Consider the following 20,328-nt stretch of genomic DNA (forward strand, 5'->3'; position numbering starts at 1 on the left):
TTACTGGTCATTTAATATGGACAAGGCATTTTATTGTCCCATTCCATCCTCTTTATTGACACTATGAAGTAAGGGGTGGGGTGGGGGGGAACAGTAAAAACACAGCGTCTGCAGTTATTGACAGAGCACATAGTTAACTTGGATTCTCTTGCCCCTGCATCCCCTCCAAAGTGGTCTGGAACACCCTCATTGTGGTTCTACAAAGGTGAAATAACCTGCCTTTATCTGTCACGATAGGGTAGCTGTTGGCGGGGGTGGGGGTGGTGGGGGGAGGTTGGGAAAAACCAACTCATTTATCAAAGGAAAGCAACAGATATGTGCTACTGTAGGTCAGAAGAGGCAGCCACCACGAGGCAGATCTCAGTTGAGGGGGAGATGATGCTCCAGGCAGAGGTGATAGAAATGTGAAATACTTATTCTTTAGGGGGATGTGGGAGGGTGACGCTAAGATCATTTTGATTGAATTGCAGGTGGGAACAGAACAGAGGTCAGAAATAGGCATGTTTTGTTTGGCCCAGGCAGGATTTAACTATTTTTATTTGCCAACATTGAAAAATTGGGAGATTTCATGTAAACATCTGGATTTTAGGTTCCCTTGGAAAGTGAGCCCACATTTCTAAATGGCATCCATCCTTTTGAGGAGAGGACCTTGCTGCAGCCTCCTCTGGCCCACTTTATTCTGCACTGCAGTTCATATTTAGATGCTAATCACATTTTGTGAGCACAGTGCTGTTAGTTCTCTGGAAGGCTTCTGAAAGCCAGGATGGCTCCGAATGTATCTGAAGGCTTATTTTTTAGGGGGTGTGTGTCATGTTATCTAGGTTTCCCTACTTTCTCTTTTTCCCATTACTTCCAAGTTCCTGCCGGCACCTGATTTTGCAACTCCTGATACAGAGAGCACAGTGAGGGTGGCAAAGTTGGTAAGGGCAGCATGCCAGGCCAAGGGGCTCAGCCTTTATTCTCTCAGGGCAATAGAGGACACAACACAGGCAGATCTTAAAATTCATCTAGCAGAAGCCCCTGGGCTGGGCTGGAGGTGACTGAAATGAATATTGACCCTGGTGATAAGCTACCCAGTCTTACCTCTCAAGTTACTCAGTTACTGAGTGGGTAGACTTGGGCAGGCAACAGAGCCTCTCGGTGCCTCACTTTTCTCCTCTGTCAAATGGGCTTGATAAGAACAGTATGCACCTAGTAGGGTTGCTGCCGGGATTAAATGAGATGATGAGCAGAAAGCACTTAGCCCAGTGCCTGGCACATGAGTGCCCGATGCTTCTGATCATTTTTAAAATGAATCCTGAGACCAAGGAGAGGGTGACTGCAATAGCCTAGGTATGAGCTGATAAGGTCATAGATTAAGGCAGGGACAGTTACAAAAAAAAAAGACCAATGTGGGAGCATTGGGAATGAAGACCCAACTGGGTCCAACTGGGTTGACTGGGCAATGGGGAAGAGGGAGAGTCAAAGACAACTTCTGGATCTCCAGCGTGGGTAACTGGGGGAATGCTGGCACGGAAATGGAAAACTTGGGAAGACACTCTGATACAGCCTAAGTTAGAGGTGACCCTGGAGAGGTGACAGCCAAATGGCAGTGTCCAGCAAGCAGTGTAAAGTGTTGGACTAAGGCTCAAGAGATGTGGCTCAGGCCCGAGGATGTAGACTTGAGCCTGAGGAACCACCAGAGGGGAGGGGCACCCTGGAGGGAATGGATGAAGCTGTGTGCCCAGGTCAGCATCTCAGGAGGTTTAGCATCTCTGTTTGAACAGCTGGGGCCTCTCTTCACTCAGGGACCGTGTGTATTCTGCTCAGTCAGCTGCGCCACTTGGACACTACCTTTGTCCTTCATCTTGTGTGCTTTCAGTTCAAATGCTGACCTGGCCCAATCCTGCTCGCCTTGTGAGCCCTGATGGGATCAAAGTCCCCTGGGGTAGTAAGCAACAGGCTGACACTTGGTTTTATGTTTGATGAAATGCAGACACCTAATATGGGCCGTGGGGAGAGGGTGTCAGGCAGAGTTGTGGGGGTACGAGCTTGTGCCTGCTGCCTCCCTCCTGGTCCTCTCGGAAGGCCCGCCATGTTCCAAGGCTCCACCTTCTCATCTGCTCTGCGGATGTTCCCGGCAGCTTGTCTCCCTCTTTTTCCACATGAACTGTCCAGAGAACCATGTGCACTGGACTCCTTGGTCCTTACAAGGGGCCCATAGATTAATCAGACAAATGAATCTCCATCAATATTTTACTCTTCTACTTGTTCTCTCAATACACTAAGTGCTGCCAGCCTCTTCAGACCCAAACTCTGGGCCAGGTATGCGAGAGGCAAAGGCGAAAAGCCTGGGCCGTCCCTGGAAGAGCTTGAGCTGAAATGCACTGAAGTGTGTGGCCAGGGGATTTCAGGCCGGGTGGTCCTGGGCTCCAGGAAGGCGCACCAAGTGGGGATACCTCATCCCATGTGTGCATAAGACTGACCCACCCCTCTTCCCACCGGAAACCACCCCATCAAAACATGCACATGCATAATTTATTTACCTCTCCAGTCTCTAGCATGCCAGCCAGGAGCCAGGGTAAGAAAAAGAAAAAGGAACAAAATGAGTGTAAGCACGGTGATGGAAGGGCTCAGCTGGTTAAACAAGACTTCCAATTACTGTCATTAGTGTTCAGGAGAGTTCCAACCTGATGTGGCATTAAACGGGCAGATTGTGTGTGTATGTGTGTATCTGGATAAAAGCATATATTAGGAGAAAGAGACATTCATACAAAGTGGCCAGCCAGTGTGGGGGTTGAGGAAATTCCCTGTCCAGCTGGTTATCTAACAGACACCTGACTTTGATTTGCTTCCTGATGGACAGTGTAAGGAGGAAAGCCAATGGAATGCAGATGTTACCATTAAATGTGCTCAGGTCAGAGGAGCCTGGCTGCCCTGTAAAGCTCTCTCAAAAATTCTGCTGGCAAACGCAGCCGGCTCCAGTGGGGGATGAATGTTATTAAAGCTCTCTCTTCTTGGAGAAGTTGGATTGTGTGCTTTGCAGGAACAAACAACCACAACAGAATTTCAGGTTAGCCTGCTGTTTCTAGGCTTCTTATCCTCCCAACTGAAGATGTATTTCGAGCAGGGATTAGGAGACTGTTAACTGGACACCCATCACTAGCTGCAAGGCTCTGTCTGATATTGGCAGGTAGTGCTCAGATATGCTCCATTTACTGCAGCGACATCTAATGGCCAGAGAAAGCAATGCATGTTTGCATTTAAAAGCAGCCTGTGATTCTGTCTTGTGGGGGGTGTCTTTTTTTTTTAAGTAGCGTGGACAAGGTATTATTGTTTATTAACCCCTGTAAAATAACACTTTGACCACAACCCTAAGAATTAGCTTCTGTATCTTTGGATGACATTTATGTTGTCATTCATAACTGGATGCTGATCATACTTTATGAAAACTGCACGATTGCCTCTTTGGATTTTTTTCCTTAACAACCATCATGACTTTGCATTTATTTTAAAGCTTCTTGTTGAAGCTGTGTATGCAGTATGCAGAAGGTTTCCATGCAAGGGGAAAGATTATCAAATTTACCCCCAAATACCCACTTCTAGTGTACAGAAGATTGTTGTGGTAAGTACATATTCTAGAGTAGAATGTAGTGTTAGCTAGATTTTTCCCAGTAAGTAGTGGTGGCTTCTCCCCCAGAAGAGGTCATTGTTCTAGCTCTCAGGTGGAGAAAGGAAAGCCAAAAGTTAATGGTGAAGGCTGAAACCTGCACCCCCACATTTAGCTGTCACTGAATTTCATCTGAAACCCTTTGTGATATTGTGATTTATAATAAGAAATATATACATGGTCTTTGTCCCCATTTCTGGCACAGAGTTCCTATAACCCTTGAAATTAGGATTCCTAAGTGACAAGATCAATAAAGGTGTCTTGATACTTACAAAAAACCCCTTTCAACCACATCTGAGTTTATGTTAATGTGGTGACTTCTGGAAAGCACTTAAAGATGGGGGCTGGTTGCCAGTAATCTAGTGAGTAAACGGGTTTCCTGAGTTCTGTGCTCTAGCAATTTTTTTTTGCTTAATCAAACAATTTAATCAGGTTAATCAAAGGATAGGGTTGTGGGAACCTCTCACTTATATATACCTCAGAAGCACAGGTAACAACCTAGGCTTGAGATTGGCATCCGAAGTGCGGGGCAGTCTTGTGGGACTGAGACCTTAACCTGTGGAATATGATGCTATCTCCCAGTAGAGAATGTCACAATTGAGTTGAATTGCAGAACACTCAGCTGGCATTGGAGAATTGCTTGGTGTGGGGGGAAAAACCCACACACACATTGGAGCCAGTCCCAGAATCTTACCCTTTCTCACTGAGTACCCCAACCCTCAGGCTCAAGGCCCTGGGTCTGCACAGGCTCACTCTGGGGAGGAAGCTGGCTCAACAAGCGTGAACTATATGCATAAGGAATACTCAGTTATAAGAAGTGGCAGAAAGTCCTGGATAGATGACTCTGACTCTACTAGTTCAAAAACTGATCCTCCAAGTGTGGAAGCCAGGGTATAAGTAGCCTTTGTTTCATCCATCTTCTGATGGTCAACCAGCGAGAGCCCATTCTCACTCCTGACAGGAAGAGAAATTCTTAGGGCCAGGATTTTAAAAAATGAATTAAAAACTTATAGTATATCATATTTCCTTCCCACTCAACCTCACCCTGGATTTTTTTTTAAAAGAAGCTATCTTAGAAACAGCATAATTACCATATGAAGAAATCAACTTTCCTAAGAGTTGACCATATGAAGTTGCCATTTGGGTATGTCACAAAGGGAAGATGTTGGCAATTTCATATGGTTCAGTATAAGAAAGAGGACTGAAACTAAAGGAGAGATATACTGTATTCCTGAATAAAAGGCAGAATATTTTACACAAATTATTCTGAATATATAGGTTTAACACAATTCCAGTCATAACCACAAGGTAATTCTAAAGTTCATCAGGAAGAACTAATGCCTGAGAATAATCAAGGAAATGTTGAAAAGAAGAGTGGTGAGGTGATAGATGCCCTGCCAGATATTAAAAGGTATTATAAAGCTCTAGGAATTGAAATAGCGTGGCACCGGCACGAGAACGGACTGACAAGTCTGCAGAGCCGGATACACAGCCCTGAGACAGACCCTAGCACACCGGAACATTTAGGATGTGGTAAAAGTTGCATCACAAAGTAGTGGGCAAAAGGAAGATTATTCTAAAAATGGTGCTTAAACAATTGGTAAACTATCTTAAAAAAAAATCAGTTGATTATCTCACATCGCACCCCAGGTAAATTCTAGATATGTCAAAGTATTAAGTGTAAAAGTTACAATGAAAATATTGTTTTTCATAAGTCACATGATTGGAGGATGGGGTATACCTTTTACACAGAAGAGCAAAGTTAGAAACAAAAAAACAGTAATAGATACAATTGCATAAAAATGTAAAAATATGTACAACAACACAAACAGCATCAGAAGCCAAATGTTGAACTGGGAAAAATGTGTGCAGTGTTTGACAAAGGGTTAATATCTTTAACACATAAAGACTTTTTACCAACTAGTAGGAAAAGCTGAATAGCCTAGAAAAATAGGCAATTTGGACATAGTAGAAAATTTACAAAGAAATACAAAGGACCAAGAGATATATGAAATACATGCAGTTTGCTTATAATCAATGAAATTCAAATTGAAACAATGTGATAGCATTTTTCAGCTATTAGGTTCTTCAGGATTTAAAGTGATAAGAATTACTCTTGACAGGAGTTGAGGAGATGAACCACCCTCACTCATGGCTGGTGCACGTGGAAACTTACAACCTTTCTGGGGTGCAAACTTCATTAAGAGCCTTAGAATTATTTTTATCTTGTGACCTGTATTTCGAGGAATATAGCTAAAGAGTGTCATCACAGATGTGAAACAATACAAGGGTTTTCACTGCAGTGTTATCACACTGAAGAATTAGAAACAGTCTAAATATTAAAAAACTGAGAAATTGTTATTTATGGTATGATGGAGGTAGAGACTGAAGTTATTCTGCACAAACCAAGGAATGCTTAGGGCTGTTAGAAGCTGGAAGAGACAAAGAAGAATCCTCCCCCAGAGCCTTCAAATGGGGCATGGCTCTGCCAACACCTTAATATTAAACTTCTAGCCTCCAGAACCTTGAGAGAATAAATCTATTATTTAAAAAAAATTATAGCACATCCATATGGTAGAATACTACGTGATAATTAGAAAAGATGTTCTCAATACTTGATGGCCTGAGGCAATATCCGTTGAATGATAAGTGAAAAAAGCAGGATACTAAATTTTATATACAATAGGAACACAGTTTTGTAGAAAAATAACTTTTTATATACATGTATTATATCTATATTTATGCACATATATACATATACATACACATATGAATATACACACAAGTAAAACTATTAATCATTAAAGTGCATAGGTATTCGGCTTATAGGTAATTATTGTTTCTTTTTCGTGCTTTTCTGTATTTCCCAAATTTTCTATGATCTATGCACATTCCCTTTTTTATTGTGATAAAACAGACATAACATAAAATTGACCATTTTGACCATTTTTAAGTGTATGTACATTATTCTTAAAATTAGGAATAATGGATTTTATAAAGAAGTCTGTGCTAAGCAGGCTCTAAACTTGTATCTACGTTGCAATTACAATACTGTGACAATTTTTAAAATTTGCTCGGACAAAGGACAAGAAAGGAACACAAGCCAGACAGATGAAAATTGTGGTTGACTGGAGCAGCAAAATTGGGTGTAATCGTGATGTTATTATTCTGAAAGCAGCTTTTCTTTCTAGGTGGAGATAAGTACTTGCTGGCTTTTTAGTGCTGAGGGAGATGAGGCCCGGCCCGGCAGAGAAAGTCATGAGGGGAAGCTGGGGGCCATTGAGATAGCAGAGGGACAAGTTAGAGCCACGGGGAAACACAAACTCACCTGGGACTGATCATTTAAAATTGGATTCAGCTGGCCCCAAATTAATATCCGCACAGCTCTTCAGGAATATATCAATTGTATAAATCAGGATTTGCCCAGAAGAGGCCAGGAAGGCAGGCAAGCCTGTGGATGTGGAGTTTTAAGGGAGGCTAGCGGTGAGTGAGCAGGGCAGATGAAAAGCCCTGCTTGATTCTGAGTCCACCCCACTGTGTGGACCTGCCTGTAAGCCCAACGTGACTTGGACCATTCTGATTTTTCTTTGATAAAAATTGGCTGATCCTAGGCTAAGCCAGTTCCTCACTTGGAGACCTTGGATAGCAGGCTTTTGCTTCTGTGGCCTGTAGCGAAACTGAGTCTCTTAGGTAATAATTAGGAAAATGCAGGTCCAATCCCACAAAGACACCAACACATTTTAAATGCAGTTACTTCCCCAGGAGGGGAATCAGGGACCACTGGGCCCTTGTTATTGATAGTCCCTGGCTTATTTTCGTTCTTTCCAGTCTGTTTCACTGAGGTAAGGAGAGTGCCGTGTCCTCGCCATGAAGGCTGCAGGAAAAAGGAGACATGGGAGGCTGCACTGATGTACTGGGCAGTGGCAGCCATGAGGAAGAGAGAAAAGAAAAATGGACATCCTCTGGAGGCTTCATCAGAGACCTAAAAAAGCAGAGGATGGGAATGGGGAGATGGCTTGGACTCAAGCCCATTGCCCTGAGGTTAAGTTAGCAGCAGAAATGCCACGGAACAGGGGTTTGCAGAATGTTTGTACGAGCAGTCACTAGCTCCTTGGAAACCTGGCACTGCTCAGGCGCAGTGTTCTTTGCTGTTGTTACCCACCCACAAACACTTCAAGGCACCCCCTCAAACATAACTCCTCACCTGCATCTTTCTCTTCACGGTGTCGAAGGGGAAGGAGAGTGTCTGGGTCACGGCAGCAGCCAGGCAGACATTGGCAAAGTTCTGGAAGAGAGAGAATCGATCTCGGGGTCCATTCCAGATTTTCTCCAGGTTCATGTAAACTAGAAGGGAGCCAGCAGAGAAAGGGACAGCACCTGAAAAACAACACCAGGGAGAGGTTGTGATGTCTCCGGAGACACCTGGCTTGAGAACATAAATGCCTGTGGGGAACCCAGGGGAAGTAAATAGGACCATCTCTCGGCTTGTTAAAATCATTCCAGCCGAAGCAGCAGGAGCTTTCTTGGGTGAGGACGACATGCTGTATTTTGATAGGGGTTGTGTCATTGGTCAAAATGCATCAAATGGTTCCCTAAAGGTTTGTGTAGTCTATGTAAATTTTACTTTTAAGAGAGCCATAAAGAAATATTGAACTCTAGTTAATGATATGCATGTTGAAGGGTTGAGGGGCAAAGTTTATTGATGTTTGCAACTTACATGGAAATTACTAAAAAATATATGAGTGATGAGTGGCCAGAAATGGATAGCTGTGATATAGAGCAAAACGTTAACTGAAGGATATGGTATATGGTGGGTATATGGATGTTTTCAATTCTTTTAACTTTTCTGGGTGTTTGAAGTTTAAAAACATAAGAGTGTTGAAGAAAAAAAATCATTCATTAAAAAAAAGTTAGTGGGCATCACTTAACCAAGTTTAGGAGGCTAGGAGGGACTCATCTCTAGCTGAGAAGAAACATTCTTAAAAACTGAAAAGTGAGACAGTAGTGGTGAGGGGGGTTACTTGACCTGGCCTCTAGGAATGATGTGGCCATAATAGGGTCCAGTGGGCACCCTGCACTGTGTGGCAGCCTCATCTTTCTAGGGAAAGACGGTGAGCAGGTAGGGCAAGAGTTGGCACTTAGAAACTTCCAGAAACTTTGGGAGCAATCTCAAGTTTACACAGGGACTAAATTTCTCCCTCAAAATGAGATTTAAAAGAGGGGCTAACACTAGTGGGGTTGCTCATCTTTAGAAAGATGTAATACTTATTTAATAAACACATTAAAAATGATGCACCAACTCTGTATCTTCCTTCATTTGGAAAACGTGTGTAGTAACCTATAATGAAAAAGAATATGAAAATATATGTATGTATATGTATGACTGAAATATTATGCTGTACACCAGAAATTGACACATTGTAACTGACTATACTTCAATTAAAAAAAAAAGAAAAAAAGAAAAACAGAAAAAAGATGTGGAGCTTATGCTATGTGATGTGCCTTATGCCAGGTGCCAGGAAGACAAAGAAGGTAAGTAGGCTAATTCCTGGAGGTGCTTACCATCTAGTGGAAGAGACAGACAGCTGATATGTGCCATAACAGGAGGGCTGTACAAAGTGCTCTAGGTACACAAGGATCAGAGGGATGAATTTTGCCTGGGGGAACCAGGAAGGATGTCACAGAAGACAGAACTTTTCAACTGGGTCTTGAGGAACGAGTAGGAGTTCATCAGATATCGAGAGAGCAGGCAGAGAGAACAGCATGTACAAAGAGAGTGGTATTTCCAAGAAATGCAAGTATTTCTGTATGGCTAAAGCAGGAGTGCAGATAGAGGCGTGGTAGGAGATTGGGTAGGAGAAGCTGGCCAAGGCCAGGTCTGAAGGATCTAGTTTGCCATAAGGAATCTGGGCTTTTCCCTGTAGCTCATAGGAGTCAGTGAAGGCTTTTAAGGAGGGAAGGGGCAAGAGGGTGGTGAAATGATCAACTTGCACTTAGAAAGATCACCACACCCTGGCAGCAGGGCACAGGGTGGACTTGGGCAGAGAGACCCAAGACTGGGACCAGGTAGGAGCCTCTAGTAAGTGTCTGTAGGAAGGATGATGATGAGAGTGTCACTTGGGGCAGAGAAGATGGGGATGGAGAAGGGGGCAGACTTGAGAGTTAAAAGAGGTGAAACTGACAGCACTTGGCAGCTGAAGCGGAGAAGAGGAGTCAAGTTGAGGCGACTCTAGGTTTCTTCAGGTTTGGGCCACTGAGTGAAAGAAAGGCGGTTTGGTTCTTTAGGGAACAAAAGAGGGGAGCAGGTGTGCCACTAATGAAGACATCAGGTTTAGCCTTGACTTTGATGTGCCAAGGGAGCGTCAGGTGAGGGTGTCCAATAGCAGGCATTTGTACTGCCATTGGGAATTAGTAGTAGTCAGTGGTTAAGAAAGAGGGCTCTGGGGTTATATTGCTAGGTTCTTCCACTTTCTATCTATGTGACCTTGGGCAAGTTACTTAGCTTCCCTAAGTATCTATTTCATCTGTAAAGTGAGGTTTAAATGAGAAACTGTATGCAGAGCATTTAGCACAGTGCCTGGCACATAGTAAACACCAATAGATGTTAGTCATTGTTATTATAGAGAGGAGATTGGGAGTCATTAGAGTATAATGATGCTTGTTCAACCCACTAGCTTAGATGAGGCCTCCTAGGGAGGGTACGGAGTGTGAGAAGAAAGCTAAGGAAGGAGCTGGGGGAGCAGAGACATGTAGGGGGCTAGTGGCATCAGATGAGCCAGACAAGAAAGAGCTGCAGAGAGGTGGGAGAGACATCTAGGAGACAGTGGAGTCCTAGAAGCCAAATTTCCAGAATAAAGGGTGATCAATCTCATCAAATGCTGCAACAAAGGTCAGATAAAAGGTGAAAGTCTACTGGGTTGGCAACGGGGGTCCCAATGACCTGGCAAAGTTTCCAAAGATCACAGAAGCTACAGTTGCTGCCCTGGTTGTGCTCATACATGCATGGCTGCACACTGAGACTCATTCCTCAGTAAGATGGGGAGTGGGTGGGATTGTCTTCCCATCAATTTATGCTGAGCCATCTCCACTCTGTCCTACCCACCTCCCAGGGATGTTTAACAGGCCAATGTTAGGAGTAGGGTGTATGGCTCTGGAATAGAATGAAGCTAATCAACTCTATATGGATTGAATCCATATGACCTTGGACTCAGTTAAATGGATTTAACTGGTTACAAATGTCTATAATACATTCATATATATCCCTTGAAGTCAGTAAAATGGATTTAATTGGTTACCAACAAAGGTATACAATCCAGTTGTATATATCAAAGAACACAGCCTTTTCTTGGACAAGGTGAAAAGTTCCATCTTACCTAAAACAGTAAGGGAAACCCCTCGATAAAAGGCCAGGAAGCCTTCCTGTTGATAAATAGTAGAAAAAGCATGGAAGATCCCCCTGTAAGATGGTTCCAGCATGTTCTGCACAATTAACCGGGTTTTGATGAGGTCAGTAGGATATGTCACAATGGTGGAAACCATGCCTGCGAGACTCCCAGCCATGATGGAGTGCCACTGGGAAATATGGCCCAGGTCATCTGTGAACAGCACGACAAACCTGGGAGAAAACAGGGAGAGAAGCCCAAGGGAATCAGCTATGGATTGTGCTAGAGTAGTCTATGCTACTTACTTAAATTTTTTTAAAATTTAGGTATAGTTGATTTATTCTACACTACTTACTGCAACATTTTCCAGCATTTGGAAATCCTTTACAAAGTGAAAATTACTATACTAATATATTACGATTAGTGAATAACATGTTCAGTTCTACTATATTTATGTAATTCTTGTCAGCTCTAAGGAGGAGATTCTTAACCCTCTTATTTGTAACTACCCTAAGTCCTTCCCACTTCATCTTAAGCATTTCCCCCTGTTATCTGTGTAACTGTCATTCCTGGCTTGCCTGTGGGGTGTAAAGGAACAGATGTACTTGGTAAATGCTGAACTGGAATGCCCTCCTTTGATTCTGTTGAAACTGAAATGAAATTGCTTGAAATGGTGAATTTGAGCATCCCCAGTTATTGAGTTTTTAAAATATATTGGTTTAATAATTACACAAGAAGATATGCCACCCCACCCAGTGTCAGGAAAATGACAAATAGAAATAACAAGATACCATTTCTCACCCAGCAGACTGGGAAAGATTAAAAAGTCTGATAATATCAAGCGATGGTGAGAAAGTGTGGAAACAGGAACTCCCACTCACTGCTGGTAGAAGTGTAAATTGGTAGGTCACTGAAGTATCTAGTACAGTTGCAAGAATGCCTACTTTGACCCCAGTGATTCCATTTCTAGGTGCATATCCTAGAGCAACTTTTGCACATGTACATATGAAGACACATACTTCATTGTATGTGTTGTTTGTAAGTAAAGTCAAACAATCTAACTGTCCATTGGGAAGGGAATGGATAAATTGTATCCATACAATGGATACTACAGTTAAAATGAATGAGCTTTAGAACTATATATTAACATGGATAAGTTATAAAAAGCATAAAGTTGAGTAAAAAAAGCAAGCTGCAGAGTGACCTTTAGTGTATGGTAACTATCTCACATTGTCGCTCTATATCCACAGGTTTCAGGACCCTCCACAGATACCAAAATCTGTGGATGCTCAAGTCCCTCATATAAAATGGTGTAGTATTTGCCCTCTAGTATACTTTAAATCATCTCTAGATTACTTATAATACCTAATACAGTGTAAATGCTATGTAAATAGTTGTGGAGCATGGTATATTCAAGTTTTGCTTTTTGGAACTTTCTGGAATTTTTTTCCCAAATATTTTTGATCTGTGATTGGTTGAATACATGGATGCAGAAGCTGAAGATACAGAGGGCTGACTATATTTAAATTAAGAAACACATCCACAAAACCATATCTTAGAGTAATCATGGATAGCTATAGATACACATGAAGAATTATAAAACAGACCTCCAGGAAGGTGGAGAGTGGATGGGACTGGGGATGAGAATGAAGAGGACTTCAGCTTTATCTCTAGTATTTTATTTCTTGTATTAAAAAGAGATACTTGAAGTATCTTTTAAACTAAATATATTTCATGTTGTCAATTCTGCATGGTGGGTATGAGTGTTTGCTAGACTATTCTTTGTGTTTTTCTGTAGTTTCATAATTTAGTAAAAAATGGCTTTGGGTGGACTTTTCTAAATGCAAAACAGAAAGTCACTCTGTTATAATCTCTTTTTGGAAGCAGTGCATTCCCAGTCATGAGGGCCCACCTCAGCAGGAATCGTAAGGGCACTTGTACACGGTGCACGTTCCCTGGCCAGAAAGCAAAGGAATTTTGCTTATTCTTGCTGATGAAGACAAAATACAAAAGGGCTTGGAAACCAGGAAAAATAATGTTTTCTGTCAGAGTGAGGGAGGAGGAGAGGGAGAGCAAGGATTTGAATAAAAGGAAAGTGAACAGAGCTAGGCTAAAATAAAGGCATTGTATCTTTTTGAAAAAAATGAGAGCATCCCAGTTCTTTGGCTTTCAAAGCTCCAGAGAAAAGGTGTATTTCCTGCTTTTTCAGTTTGGCCCAGGCCAGGGCCCCCTGCCTGATAAATAAGACGTGTGGCTGTTCGGGTGACATCACTGAAGGGGATCTGGGACAGCTCCTTTGCTCTCAAGTCAACCCTCATTGATTAAAAACGTCTCCTTCAAGCTATAGGAAAGTCTTGACTTCATTTTGTCAACTGACCTTAACTGCGCCAGCTGAAACAGTCATTTGAGATGACCAGCTACCTTTTAAAGATGCAGGTAACTAAGCTAGCATTCACCAATGGGCCATCTGCCTCAGTTTCAGTGCCTGCACCCTTCCCTGCTTCTCCCTCTGCTCTCCCCTGGCCAATCAAGTGGAGAGGAAGCTTAGCAGGGGGAGGGGAGACGAAGTAGAAATGCTTGTCTGGAGGGCTGGTCTGCAGCAAGCTGGAACAACCTAGAAGAAGGAGGAGTTTGAATGCCAAAAGAAACACTGTTCATTCTTATCACCTCACCCTTATTCCCCACCCCACTCACCACTTCCAGGACACTAATGAATTCATTACCCAGTCACTGAACATCCACAACGTGCCAGACACTGTGCTCGTATTCAGCATAGATCATAAGAGGGTTCAGCAGTCCTGCCAAAGAGATGACTAATAGGGGCAACAGGAGGGGAATTAGGCCCTTGGTTCACTGAATGACATAAATTGGGAAGAGGAACCCTGTCTTTTATCAGTTTGTTTGATAAAGTAGGGTCTTACTATCCAATACACAAAATTAAAAAGAAAAACCAAAGAAAGTCCTTTCTTTTCAGACTCTTACTATCTGATACGGAGACCAGGACTACACATCGTTCCTCCTATAATCAGAGTCAAGGCAGGCAACCCTGATAGGCCATCAATGATGTCATCCTGGTCCCTGCATCTTAAGCTCTTGTCTGATTGGCTGGGGCAGCAGTGTTCCCCTTTCTGCTCTTCCTCCCACTCCCACACACGCACAGAAGCTTCTTCCAGCGAGACTGGATAAGCTGATGAACAGCAGTAACCCCTTCCTTTCAGGCACACGGATATTACACACACCCTGGTTACATGTAGTTAGAACTGTCAACACTTCAACCTAACACAGGTTAACAGCCAAACACAAGCTCATGAGTCCATTGCACAATAAGGAAATGGTGTTGGTTATGAACAGTTTCAGAGTTTCAGCGACCCAAACCAATGTTTATACAGCTAGACAAACAGTTGTGGCATAACGTTGGGTGAGGGTCTACTGTGTGATTTCTTTGAAAGCCATCCACTGTGTTAGGTTTTATTTGTTTAGTACAAGGACCTAGTTCCTAATAGACTCTACTGAGTGGATCCTTTTAGTTGGAAATCCAAGTAAGGAGACACTTCAGCATCACAGTGCTGGGCAGAGCCCTGGACTAAGGAGCGAGAAGACCTGGTTTCAAGCTCTAGCTCTGCCATTAATTGTGTTTGTGGACAAATCACTGAACCGCTCCATTCGCTGAACATTCTGGATGTTTCTGCTTTGTTCAAATCCATAATCATAGGCTGTACTATTACCCTCAAAGAACTGATTTGCAAATTCATGGTCAGGAGGGTAGAGATTAGTCAGTGTAATGATGGACCAAAGGTATTGTCTTTACGTAGGAAGGATGGCACCATGATTAATCAATCACTTTGCTGTCCATCACTGAAATATTTCCTTTTTAGTTTCCAGAAACTAATCTTGCAGAAAAAAATTAGCAGACCTAGCCTGGGTAATTATCCATTCTTTCTCTCCCACACATCTCATCTTCTCCATTCCCACTGTCACCAGCCTATTTCAGGTGCCCTCAGCCACCACATGGGCTAGTGCAGCAGGTTCCTAACTGGTCCTGCCACCCCTAGTCTTCCTCCTCTCTAGTCATCCTCGCCTGCTACCAGGTGACAGTAATCCCTGTTGAATTGCTTTAATCACAGCATTCCTCCCATCAACCTCCCCCCCACCACAGCTACCTTTGCATTCCAAGTAAAGTCCAAACTCCTTAATCTGGCCCTCCAAGATCTCATTCCAACCTGCTCTTCTGGCTGTATTTCCCATTATAGCCAGAGACACACCTTATGCTCCAGTCGGGCTGCATGCCTTCCCACCTCTGTGCCTTTGCTCTTGGCATTACTGGCAATATCTTTCTCCCCATCTTTGCCTGAAAACTCCTACTCATTCTCCCAAGCCCAAACTCAGATGTTTTTTCTCTGCTGTGAAGTCTTCACATCTCCTCTACCTCCCTCATCAGAAGTGTGAATTTCTATAGGACTTTATCCTTGGTAGTCACATGCTACGAACATAGAATGGTTATTCCATTGCTTTGTAAGCTCTGGGGCACAGGGACCATGCCCCTTTCATCCTTGCATTGTCTCAAGCATCATGCACACAGTGGGCACTTAATGAGTGCAGAGAGAAAGGCAGCATGATGTAACAGGGCATGGGAATTGGAGTCAGAAGGCCAGGTGGTGGGGCTCAGCTCTGTTACTGATGAGTGGTGTGGCCAATCTGAGCCCAACTCTGCATCTGTAAAATGGGCATAATACTTCCTGCCTTGTGGACCTTACAGGGCAGGAGGCAAGAGTTGTAAAATCCAACGATACACACACACATAAAATGGTAACTAGGTGGAGATGGATATGTTAATTAGCTCGATTGTGGTGATCATTTCACAATGTACATATATCAAAACATCAAGCTGTATACAATTTTTCTGTGTCAATGGTATCTCAATAAAGCTGTTAAAAAGCCAATGATATGCAGTCAGCTCACCGTATACATGGGCTCTACAACTAACTATGGATTGAAAATATTCAGGGAAAAAATTGCAGAAAGTTCCAAAAAGCAAAACTTGAATTTGCTGCATATCAGCAAATATTTACATAGTATTTACAACTATTTACATAGTATTTATATTGCATTAGGTGGTATAAGCAATCTAGAGATGATTTGAAGTATGTAGGAGGATGTGTGTAGGTTATATGCAAATACTACTCCATTTTATATAACAGATTTGAGCATCTGTGGATTTTGGTGTGTGTGTGTGGGGATGTCCTGGAAGCAATCCCCTCTGCAGATACTGGGGGATGACTGTATATATTCTAGATGGTGAGCAGCAAAGCCACAATACTTAAACCAGCCTTTGAAGTTTTGCCTCCCTCCTCTTGGTACACATTCCAAAGGAAGATTTCCATACTACTTTGTGGAGAATGGAGTGAAGTGGGGAGAAACTGAATCATTAAAACTCAGAGGAGAACTGTTTACAGACTGCAGGCCAGATGCTGCTGAGGGCAACGGGGCTGGGGGGGAAAGAGCTCTATTCCGAGGCATAAGTGAAATGAGCGCTAGCCTCAAAGACCTAGTAGTGATAAGGAAGATTCCCTAGGGCTTGTCAGCTGCCAGGTGAGACTTCCACTTCTGGACTCCCAGAGCTAAAGGCAAAATCCTTTGACTGTCAGCCTCCAAGGCTGACCTGTGTGGTCAAGACTGTGTGCTGTTTCTCTAATTCCCAACCAAGGCCGTCTTTGAAGTTGGCACCGTGCCCACCCAATGAGGAACACAGAAACCGTCCTGCCCTCCCCCCCCGCCAAATATAGAAACATCCCTTCTCCCTGAAATTACATCACTACCATTTCATTCTTTTAGTCTTTGTTTCCAGTTAAAATGCAAAGATCTCTGAGCTCTGAGGAAGCTTTAAAGCTCATCCTGCATTACATATTTAGATGTTTTCCTAAGAGGCAGCTGTTGTGGGAGAAGATGTTAAAAGCCCAAAAGGAGGCCAGTGGGCAGCGAGTGGGGCTGTTTGCAGTTTGGGGAGGGGAAGCTGCAGCCTGTTGAGCCCTAAAGGCCAGCTTCTGGCGTGGGGTGCAGAACTCCGTGGCCTTTTTGTCGCCATAGATTGGGCTCTCTGCCCCTAGCGAGCACTTTCTTCCGGGGGCTTTGATCACACGGACACACTTCCATACACGCACCTTCAAAAGGATCTCTGTCCTAAGCCAGCCAAGGCAAAATTTCCAAGTTGGTAGACGGTGGGAAGGGTTAGGAGCCATCTCTCCGGAGATCTCTTCACTCCTTCCCCCAAATCTCCTTTGGCTCCCCTTCCACCTCCTCGCCCATCCAACCCGGTCAGCCTCTCTGCGCCAGAGCTGCGCCCGCACAGAACTGTACCCGGCGGGGCAGGAATCCTAAGAGAACGTAAAAGACCTGGGGACTGAGCTTTGGGGGTCATAGATGTCGCCGTCTGGCCAGACGGGCCCAAGGGGCTCCTACGCGATCCGGAAGCGGGCCGTGGCGCACCGCCCGACCCCGATCCCGGGTACCTCGGCGGCGTCGGGCCGCGGGACCCCCAGCGGAACCCCCGCGGCACCACGGCGGCGGCCTCCCGGGCCCTGGGCCCCGCCCACGCCGCCCGCGCCGCCCTCGCGGCCCGCGCCCGGCTCTTACTTGCGGTAGGCGGTCAGCTGCACGGCGCTGCAGGGGAAGAGGCGCAGGCAGGCCACCGCGTTCCCCTTCCACAGCGCGCGGGGCCCCTCGGTCCGCCACACGCGGAGCCCCGCTGCCCACGGCCCCCGGGCGCGGCCGCGCACGACGCCGACCTGGGCCAGCACGGTGGCGAGCTCCAGCGGCGCGGTGAGGCTGAGGCTGAGCGACCCCGCCAGCCCCGCGCACAGCAGCCGTTGGCTGCCCGTCAGCCGGCCGTCTCGCCGCCAAGTCGCCATCGCGCCCCGCCGGCCCGAGGCCCCCGCCGGCCCGCAGATCGCGTGGCTCGGGCCTGGGGCTCCCGGGTTCCCGGCGCAGGGGGCGGGCCAGGCCCCGCCCGGCGTGGGGCGGACCCGCGGCCCGGACGGGAAGCCGGGTCCTCTCCCGGGCCGAGCCTGCCTGAGGCTCGGGAGGGGTTGAGGAGGCCGGGCCTGGAGGTGAGGCCGGCCCGGGGCTGAGGCCGCTCCGGTTTAATGTCTGCTCTTTGGCCGGCCCGTTTCTGTTTGCCGCTGAGAGTCCCCGTGTTCTCTCCAGGCCTAGCCCGCTCGACCTCTTGTGTCCTGAGTATTCAGCGTCACCCCGCTCCCCTCCCCCGCCTTGTTTACCTCCTTTCTCCCTTTCCACATTCCACCTCGCCCCCTTTCTCCCCTCGCCTCTGTTCTTGTCCCTCCAACTTGTTTTCTTCCCTGAGAAAGCGCCTTACAGATTTCCCAGTGCAGAAGGAAAAAACCTTCTATAACATAAACACGGTATCAAGTATTAGGCTTTTCAATACATTATCTCATTTAATCCTCAAAACAGCTCTTAGTAGATGTGCCTCATTTATTGCTGTCAGTTGGAGAGGCTGTGGAGGCTAGAGCCTGGCCTCCAACCTTTGTTAGAATCTTAGCTCTGCAGTTTAGCAGTTGTGAGACCTTGGGGAAGTCACTCAACCTCTCTGAGCCTCAGTTGCTTCATCTACGGGTTGTAAGGATTAAATGAACAACCATATAGGTAAGTGTATAGATGTGTTAGCTATGATTAGATGCTATTTTACAGAAGAGGAAACCAAGACAGAGAGATTGATTTGCTCTAGGTGACACAGCTGCAGTCAGGATTCAAATCTATGTCTGGTTTTGTGCCAACCTCCACTATCAGCTATGCTGTACGTCCACTGCCACTGCAGAGTGTAACTCGAGTAGGGACATATTCAGTGGTTCTGTTAGCTAAGAGGACAACAAAGGCAAAGAAGGGCTAGGAGTGACTTGGCCAGAGTTTAAGAATCGTTTTGATAAGTTAAAAAAGTTCCATATTTCTCCCTGTTTTCTCTTTTTAAAAAGCCATATCAATAATAATAATGAAAAGGCAGTCCAGCAGTCTGTTAGTATAAGACATCCCAGGTACACAGTTGCTTTTAGGTTTATATCGTTATTTTCTACATTTACTAATAGACATGATGATAAAAGAATCTCTTCTAAAAGGCGTTGCAGGGTTTAGACAGAGAGGACCTGTTCTAGTTACAGAAGCCTTGCTCGGCTCTCAGCCACTGGGGATGCTTATATTTCTTGTTTTGTGAATTCTCCTGTCTTGCTTAAGCTAATTTCACAGCTGTGGGAGGTTGGAGAAAGTAGGTTTATGACTCTGAGGACCAGAGGATACTGGCTTTTAAGAGGGTTGGAATTGGAATTTGGAGACTACAGTAAGGGATCTTCAGGTACCAGCTGTGTTCTAAAGCACTCTGTTGGACCACGGGACCAGATTCTAAAGCTCCTTCCAGGAGCTCTGCCCTGGGAATGAAACAGTTGATATAATAACTATATTGTATGGAGATTGGCTCCATTGGTTTTGTTTTAAGGCAACTTGTGTGAGAGATTCAGCTGCACCCACCTTGAGAACAGAGTATGCCCTTTGCTTTTTTAGCACTGCCATCCTTCTTTTTTTTTCCCAGCACGAATAAGATGTTTAAGTGAGCCACAGGCAAGACGAGCCAACAGCTAGGGGCCAGGAGAGATCGTGAGTTGATGGTCTATTTTAACCTCTAAAGCAAAAGTGTATAATTTTTCACAACAGGTACACACACGTACATCGAACAGTAAAATGAGTCGCAGCAAAATTTTGATTTGCTGCCTTCTGTCTTTTCATGATAATGTGCTAACATAACAAGGTGTGTTAATATTTTACTCAGCCACAGTCTCATTCATTTGCTCTTAAGCACTGGCAACATTATGTAGATTGATCTTAAACATAAATCAGTCCCCGAGGGTGTCCTGTATTTGGATTGTGACTTGTAGAATCAAGATAACCTCCTTGCCTCTTTTTCACACTTGTTGGAGAGTCTGTGATGAACACAGTAAGTTAAGGATCTCCAACTTTGGAAAAGGCACATAATGTGAAATCGGGATGCTGTGTTAAAAATAAATGTGTGATAACTAAAAAAGAAAAAAAAAGGGAAAGAGGCAGTAATAAAATAATAAAATAATCTTACAAGTAGTATTGTAACATGAGGAGAAAGGGTGGCTGGCTGATTCAAGCCAGTAGGCAGCCTCCTGTCCCCCTAGTCAGGCCCTGGGAGGTGCCAACAGTTTTTGATTCTCCAACTCTCATTTTTTTGTTTCTCGTCTCACTGAGTGAACTCTCTCAGCTCATTACCTT

General features: G+C 44.6%; 2 protein-coding genes across 5 annotated transcripts in view; one reads left to right on the plus strand and one right to left on the minus strand.

Annotated features, from left to right (window-relative positions):
- The window catches only part of SLC25A43 (solute carrier family 25 member 43), a 34,894-nt gene extending 16,828 nt beyond the window's left edge, over positions 1-18,066 (minus strand). Inside the window, exons 1-5 of one of the 4 annotated variants that reach the window (XM_032475935.1) lie at positions 17,662-18,066; positions 11,023-11,264; positions 7,854-8,026; positions 2,526-2,536; positions 697-2,185 (exon numbers count right to left, since the gene is read on the minus strand). In XM_032475935.1, coding sequence (XP_032331826.1) covers positions 1,858-2,185; positions 2,526-2,536; positions 7,854-8,026; positions 11,023-11,264; positions 17,662-17,936 — 1,029 coding nt within the window. In that variant the 5' untranslated portion in view covers positions 17,937-18,066 and the 3' untranslated portion in view covers positions 697-1,857. Of the gene's footprint in view, positions 1-696; positions 2,186-2,525; positions 2,537-7,853; positions 8,027-11,022; positions 11,265-17,661 lie in introns of those variants that run through there. The other 3 variants (XM_032475937.1, XM_032475938.1, XM_032475936.1) reach the window with 3 other exon arrangements.
- Positions 18,067-19,363: 1,297 nt separating this feature from the next.
- Positions 19,364-20,328, plus strand: part of LOC102507515 (A-kinase anchor protein 17B) — a 108,026-nt gene continuing 107,061 nt past the window's right edge. The window contains exon 1 of the mRNA XM_032475035.1: positions 19,364-19,689. The gene's annotated coding sequence lies outside the window, so the exon portion shown is untranslated. The remainder of the gene's footprint in view (positions 19,690-20,328) is intronic.

Source organism: Camelus ferus, chromosome X, assembly GCF_009834535.1.
Source record: "Camelus ferus isolate YT-003-E chromosome X, BCGSAC_Cfer_1.0, whole genome shotgun sequence".
In the NCBI taxonomy this organism is placed as follows: domain Eukaryota; kingdom Metazoa; phylum Chordata; class Mammalia; order Artiodactyla; family Camelidae; genus Camelus; species Camelus ferus.